At 38.7% G+C, this 8,018-nt stretch overlaps 1 protein-coding gene across 7 annotated transcripts in view; it reads right to left on the bottom strand.

Annotated features, from left to right (window-relative positions):
* The window catches only part of LOC107754164 (amyloid beta A4 precursor protein-binding family B member 2), a 58,060-nt gene that overhangs the window by 27,123 nt on the left and 22,919 nt on the right, over nt 1–8,018 (bottom strand). For 6 of the 7 annotated variants that reach the window (XM_016570523.1, XM_016570526.1, XM_016570527.1 and 3 more), the window contains exons 3-5: nt 6,242–6,372; nt 5,941–5,986; nt 3,380–4,330 (exon numbers count right to left, since the gene is read on the bottom strand). In XM_016570523.1, the coding sequence (XP_016426009.1) occupies nt 3,380–4,328 (949 nt within the window). In that variant the 5' untranslated portion in view covers nt 4,329–4,330; nt 5,941–5,986; nt 6,242–6,372. The remainder of the gene's footprint in view (nt 1–3,379; nt 4,331–5,940; nt 5,987–6,241; nt 6,373–8,018) is intronic. The other variant, XM_016570525.1, reaches the window with a different exon arrangement.

Below are 8,018 nucleotides of genomic sequence, written 5' to 3'. Positions count from 1 at the left end.
CGCACTTGAATGGGTTAAATGCAGAGCACTAATTCCAAGTATGGGTCACCATACTTTGCCACACGTCACGTCACTTTTATTTTTTATTTTTTTAATATATTATTAATACATGCGGTTCACATGGTTATTTCATGTATGTTATATTTGCAGCAGCAATATTTCTTACATGCTTGTTGTATTGGCAGTAGCAAGTCTCGGTACTTGCTCTGCCGCAGCAGCAGTGTAGCAGATCTATTCCGCCAAGACCAAATACATTAACATTGTCATGTACATTACCATGCCAATCCCTCTAAGAGTTGTCATGACAGAAATGTTTTTATGAATTTATTTTTAGCTAACTATAACAACAGTGTGAGTAACTTGTTCAGGCAGAAAGCACGAGTTGAGTAGCCTTACTGTTGCTTCAAGGCACAACTCACTTTAGTGAGACTTAATAATTAGCCAACAGAACTGACTAACTAAGTGAAACAGCAATTAGCCAGCACTAGTCATGTACACTAATCAAATCTCCCAGCATGCTAAGTGAACACAAGTGCTTATTAGAGATATCTCCTCTACCCAAATTCTCTCGATGAAGCACTGCAGTACAGGAGACGTAGTTTATTTTTAAAGTCCTCATGAAATCAAAATTGACTTTATTTACTTAGTGCACATTGTTAGTCTTGAGGTGAACAATTAATCTGTGCAAGTTAATCCACTGAAAAAAAAAATTGTTTGTCTTGGTAATCTTTAATCAAATTCTGAACAATTGCTTCCGCTCTAGAATGGCAGTCCTTCTCTGATGGCGTCAGTTTGACAGCTTGGGAAAAATATCCTTAACCACACTTATGAGTTAGAGACAGAGAGGAGGAGCACTAAAATAAAACCCCGCCCTATATTCAATATTCCGTTTCAGTTGGAAGTACGTCACTACGCTGAAATAAAGTCGGCAGCAACTTCCAGTTCATGCGGACTTTAAATACTGGGTATTATGCTGAGGTGCATTATGGGACTTGTGGTCCCTAATATATAAGTGGGTCACCACAGCTGCCTGAAAACCTCATTACAGTTCAATGAAACCCTTATACAGATTCAAATACAAAGAAATAGAGACAACAATCAGGTTGATGTTTAATAATGGTCTGGATTTTTCAGCTATTTTTTTCCAGGTAGACTGCATGCTAGCATATAATAACTATCCTCAGCCTAGATCTAAACATTCGACCCACTTTCGATAACGTCTCTCTCTTTCTGCAGTCTATAAAGCATGTGGCGAGCAGAGGGGGAGGGGAGGACAGCTGTAAAATTCACGCACACACGCGGACCGAAGTGCCATGAACATATGCACAAACTTCAGTATTCAGCACACAGCTCGTGACACCCTTCACTGCATCCTCTCTCCTTCCTAATCTCTCTTCTCCGCCTGCATTTATGAGCATGCACACGCAACAGAGACGCGTAGCTACATGCGCAGCACTGACTCACAGCCACACAGACACACCGAAGCGCAGTACCTACCCTCGTAATTCACTATAACAATGGCCAACATGTAGTCTTTACCCAGCATCATGACTGAGCAGCCGCAAGCAGAGAGAATGACATGAGAAGAGAGAGGAAAGCAGAGGCAGAGCGGGCGAGGGACAGAGGGGGCGAGTGACTGATGGAGAAAGGGAGAGGGAGAGACGGGGTGGGTGAGCATGCGAGAGCAACAGACTCTGTTTATTTGCTGTTTATTTTTTGTCCAAATCTTGCAGGAAGAGAGATATCAGCTTCCTGTCCATCCAGGGCACCCGATTGGTCACACGGCCGTGCAAAGCCACCTCCCTTGCCGAACGCTCGGTCACTCCGGCAACCCTGAGATCATTTTTCCTGCAGTGTCTTGCACGTGGTCACGTGACCTTGGTATGACAAGATACAAAAAATGGTGGGAGAGGGAGTTAGTGTGCTGTGGTGATGCCAGCTAACATCTGGGTGTAAAACCAGTTTGCAGCTGTCCATTACCCACCACGCTGGCCGAACGGACCTGCCACACACCTGTGAGGTTTTCCTGTCTGGTGAGAGAGATTTTGACAGACACTGTGTCAATGGTAGACTGGTTTGAGTGACAGTCCGGGGGCAGAGAGGAGACTTATTACAACAGAAACAGCCATTTTGACTCATCCCAAGAAACTCTGCACCATTTATCCTAGGCATAAACTTCATGGATTGCAAGATCTTTGTTATCCCACAGTGCCACAGGAGAGGGCAACATAGTGGATGTAGTACATCCAGATTTCAGAACCACTACACACATTCATACTATATACAACATACTAATGGTCGCAAAGAAGTACCTAGTCAGAGAGTATGCGATTTCAGATGCAGCTATAGTTTTGCAATAAATTTGTATGAGGAACTGACCAATTTAAAGGGATAGTTCCCCCAAAAACAAAAATTCTGTCATCATTTATTTGCTCATGTCATTCCAAACCCAAAAGACTTTTGTTCAACTTCATCAAGCAAGCATGTTTGGGCTTTTGTTTACCATATTTGATGTTCTCTGTGTATGTAAGTTGAATGATCAATCTTTACATGTCAATAAAAGCCTAAATTAAATCTGTTATATAAAATTATCATGTCTCATTAAAAGACTTGGAACAAACCACTTGATTCATGTAGATTATTTTTACAATGGCTTCATGAACTTTTTGATGCTTTAAAGTTTTGGTGGAATGGATTTTCAATGGAAGGAAAGAAACCTCCCAGGTTTCATTTAAAAATATCTTAATTTGTGTTTTAAAGACAAATTAAAGTATGTGTTTGGAATGACATGAGGGCTAATAAATGACGACAGAATTTTAATTTTTGGGTGAACTAATCCTTCATGTCACAAAAAAATCACTCACTGCAACTCTCAGATCTCAACTGTGACCTTTATTTCTACATTCTTGAGCTTGATAGCCACTTGTCACTATCCACTTTCATTATATGGAAAAGAGCAGAGTGAACATTCTGTTCAACTTCTTATTTTGTGGTTTTATTTTGGAAGAGAGTAAATGATGACAATTAGAATTTTTGGATAAATTCTACCTTTTTAAAACTACATTTTCAATTTATAATTACAAAAGGTACACACAATAGTAAACATGCTTTTAACAAGCTTTGCTCCACAGCCTCAAACCAGACACACACTGTGCTGCGTTTACCTAGATCACACTTCAGTGACGTGAAAAGTCCAAACACACAAACACCTCTCTGCCAACGCACTTCAGTCAATCTGAAAACCACACATACCACATGAGTGCACCATATCCACTACACTGGGCCAACACACACACACACACACACACACACACATACACACAAAACCACACTGAGGAGACCAGCAAGCATCGCAACACTTTGAATGTGTTCTACTGACCGCTCTCTTCTGGTGAGCCCAGTGATGCACTGTCCTGTGACAACGTGGTCCAGCTGGACTCCTCGTCACTGTGTGGAAGGTTCTGGATGCGGTTTAGTGCCCGGTCTGTCTTGGCTCCCGTCCGTGGTCGGTCTTTTTTCGTCTCCGGTGAGGAAGAGGAAGATGAAGAGCCAACAGACAGGAGGGGCGTGTCCTCAGGGCTGTGCGGTTTACTTGGAGACGAGGGACAAGGATTCTTCTCTTTCTCCAGCAAAGGCTTACTGACATCCTCATCCTGAACGTCAGACAGTTCATACGACAGGTCATCCAGGCACGACTCCAGGCAACTCTTGGTCTTAAGGTGCTCGGGTGACTTCCTGTCTGAAACAATCTCCGTTTTCTCAGACAGAATGAGCAGGTCATCACAATTCTCCACAAGATCCTCCTCATTAGTGTCCTCATCAATTAACTCATTTACTTCCTCGTCAACAAGCTCGTTGTTCAGGTCAAAGTCACTGTGAACGTCGTCGACGTTAGACTCGCTGTCGAGGCTTAAATCCTCAACATTCCTCAACTCATCATCGATGTTGAGCTCTGATTCGCCAGCTGTGTTTCCATCTTCGTCTTCTTCGGTGGTGTTCTTGTTGTGATCCTGTCGCTCTGCAGCTTTACGTAACTGATTTGCACCATTTTTGGCCAGTTTAGGGTTGGCAGTTGTCGCTGAAGATGACAAAGGTGGTGTCATGCCTTCGCCCAGTCCCATCGCACTCTGAATGCTTGTGAGTGCGTACTTCTTCCGGCACTTTGGGGGCGTGGTCTGGCCCTGTTTGATGACATCACCACTAAGCAGTTGATTGTGTGAGGAAAGCAGGCTGAGGGAATTGGGTGGAGTTGCAGAGGGCCCGTTGTGATTGGCTACGTCCACAGAGGGGGAGGGGTTACGTGGCGAGGGCACGCAGACTGACATCATGGCTAAAGTTAGAAAAAGTGAAAAAGCAGTCAAAATCACACATAAACAGTGCTTTAAACAATACAAGAGAAAAAGTAAAAAAATTTCTAATATATTCTTTATTTTTTTATTTATTATTATTTTTTATTTATTCATTATTTAATTTATCAAACTAAAGCTGCATTTTGGTCAAATTTAAAGCTCTTGTTTTTGTCCAGTGGTTGATTGACAGATGGGTAAGTGGCTTGTCGCTGTTGGTTAGGACACGTCAGGACAGATTTAATGTAAACGGTGTCAAAGAAACCAATTTAAGCAATGTGAATTAACATCAACATGTGCAACACCAAGAATTTTCTTTGATTAAATGTGAAGGAATATAAAAATATGATAATACAGCAGATAGATCCGACACTGGGACTGAATCAGCAATGACGTTCATGAAAAGCTTATTTGTCTTCGCTCAAGCAGCTCTGCAGACTGTGCTGCTTCTGTGCTACCAAACTGAATTACCACATTTAAAATCAACTTAATCTGATGGGAATTGAATGCGATTATAGCTGATTTACAACCCAGTGCTTCATACTATGATGCGATTGGGTGGAAAATTAAATCAGGTTCATGCCAAAAGATGAGCTGATTTTTGCTAACACTCAAAGAGAAGATTCATAGAGACAACACATGCACTAGGAAAGAGGATGTATCCAATCACACAATAATCCAACATATTACACGAAGACAGATAGATACAAACAGGGCTCCAGACTGTGACTAAAAAAAATACAAATTTGAGATTTAATTTTAAAATCTAGTCACCATTGGCAACAGTAGAGAACACTTTATATGCCTCCATCCATATTAATTTAATCAAATAACATCTTGTGATGAATCAGGCATCATACTCATCCAGTGAATCATTTAGAGCTGTTACTAAAGCTGTTCACAGTTGATTCCGTTACAGAACTGCGTCTGATTTAAAATTGACTGAGAACTGGGAATGTGTACTTTAGGTTTGTCAGACTTTACATTAGTCAATTTACTGACTTGTTAATATAACAAGGTGTAATTAAAGATACATATTCACAACAGAAATTCACTGTAATAAACTAATGCAGACTCTTTACAACAAGGTTTCATTTGTTAATATTAGTTAACATTAACTCATCATGAACAATACTTTTGCAGCATTTATTAATCTTAGTTAATGTTCACCTTATTTTGATAACGTATTTGATAAAATTAGTTAATGCACTGTGAACTACCATGAACATTTTATTAACTAACACATATTGCTCATTGTTAGTCCATGTTAATGCATTAACTAATGTTAACAAATCAGACCTTGTTGTAATATGTTACCAAAATAATAAATGGTATTCAAAAACATTTAAATTTACTACTGAATACTATGGGTTATTGTCTAGCATAGTGAAATCCAATTGTAAGGCTGAATTGACAATGTTTGAAAATAACACTGTTGATATGTTGGATCAACACAACATCTATAGAGCAGTTCTAAAAAATGGCAACTAGCAAAAGCAATTAATCGCCTAAGAGGTTCATTTTAATAGCCAATGTAGATTTTTTAGTGTGCAGTCCTGCACAAATCATATCCTGACACAGAGGGCTGTCTGACCTTGTACAGGTTTTCTCGTTGAGCCGGAGACGCTGCCAATGTAAATCTGCACCAAAAAATGACAAAAACAATTACCTTCTTTCATCATCTACAAACATAGACCATCCACAAACACACATGCATGAAAATGCAAATAGTATGAAGTCATACCCTTCATACAATAGCAATTCAGTGCTGTAATTATGTATTTATTGACAATTGCAAACGTATAGCTTAAATTTCAGAAAATTTCAGTATCATATCTGTATAACAGCAGAGGATAATACACACATGTTCCATTCGAGCAGGCAGTCATACTCACCAGGGAGCTGAGGATTGTGGGTATCTCCACAAAGCCTCTTGGGCCATGGTGTAAAATCAGCGCCTCATCAAGGTTTTGTCCAATCAGCACCAGCTGTGTATATCACCATGGAAGCACTCAAGAAATCTATTCTGAACACAATAAAAAATGATGATTAGAAAATAGATAGCATATGGACTTTTTACTTAATGCATTTTCACTCAGCTAAGGTCAGTGATGTGTGAGTGTGTGTGTATCTTCCGGGACATCTCCTGCTGTGCGTGTAAACAGCATGGGGTGGAAATATGCATCTGGAGCACAATGATAAAAATAACTGTCAGGGTGGAGGCACAAACAGAAACACACACTCAATCTCAAGAGGAATCATCTAACTGGGTAGTAAATGAGAATGAAATTATTTTTCACTGCACGGATCAAAGGGCATTCATGTCTAAACATTAAAACCAAAAATAACTAGGGCATTTATCAAGTATTAACACTTTTTATTTGGCCATTAAACTTCCTAAAGAGTTAGAATAGCTTCATAACCCATTACTTGAGTCATATGAGTGATAAGATAAAGGCTTTTAACAGCTTGAGCATTTCTCATTTAAATGTAAGTAAAAAAATAAATAAAAAAATAAATTATGTAATTATTTGAAATAAAAAATAGATTTCCATGAATCATTTCAAACTTTTCATATAATATAGGTTCAGTAGAATTTTTTTCTTCTGTTGATTTAGTGAAAATCAGTGAAAATATTTCCACATAAAAATATTACTTCAAAGACTCTTACTGAAAAAGTGACTCTTTAGGTAATTTCAGAGCAAATACATGAATATTAAAAATCTTTTTTGATTACTGAATATCATAAAAAGGCTGAAAAATATTAAGATATTCTGTATAACCTAGCTGTTAAAAATTACGAGAGGGTTTGTTTTAGTACAGGAGAAAAAAGAGACAGAGAGATACAGAGTAAAAGACAGACAGATAAACACTGAGATTTTGATTCAGTTTGGCATTTTGTATCCATGCATAACCTAGACCAGAAAACAAACAGAAGTAGAGCAGTTCAGTGTGTGTGAGAGAGTGGTGAGCTTTAATTAGAGATGTCTGACTGGTGGCTAACCTCCCTGAGATCCCTCTTTCAGAATCATGCATCGCTCTCTCTCACTCAGGAGGTTGCCACACTTATGACCTTAAAGAAAGGGTGTGTGTGTGTGTTTGAGTACATGAATTAAATCTGACCACAGTAATTGACCCTCCGCTAAGTTCTGCACCTCTTCGTTACTGTTGCCCGCAGTAGGCATGCTTTACAAAACTACCCATAAGAATGAAGAGGAGATTTTCATGAACAGTGTGGTTTTCGGTAAAATGTGCTCATAAAGCATTTGGGCTGGAATGAAGTGTGACATTGCAAATAAATTTTTTATCTGCTAAATTTTTTACTACATTAGATCACACAGTAATGTTACTAAACACTTATCACAGTCAAATGAAAAAAGTATCATTAGAAAGTGCTTAAAGGGTTAGTTCACACAAAAATGAAAATTGTCATTATTTATTCACCCTAACCTATAAGACTTTTAATATTCTTTCATTATTTTTGTCTATCCATTTAAACTCCACACAACCAAAAATTTTCCCACATCAAAAAGTACAAAAATACACTGTAAAAAAACAATCTATATGAATTGACCTGTTAAAAAACTTTCTGATGAGACATGGTTGCTTTATAGGATGAACAGATTATTATTCATATATAAACATTGATCAACACACATACACAGAGCTTAT

This window comes from Sinocyclocheilus rhinocerous, unplaced genomic scaffold, assembly GCF_001515625.1.
Source record: "Sinocyclocheilus rhinocerous isolate Xijiao unplaced genomic scaffold, SAMN03320098_v1.1 scaffold681, whole genome shotgun sequence".
Taxonomy (NCBI): domain Eukaryota; kingdom Metazoa; phylum Chordata; class Actinopteri; order Cypriniformes; family Cyprinidae; genus Sinocyclocheilus; species Sinocyclocheilus rhinocerous.
This window is presented reverse-complemented; position numbering and strand designations above follow the sequence as displayed.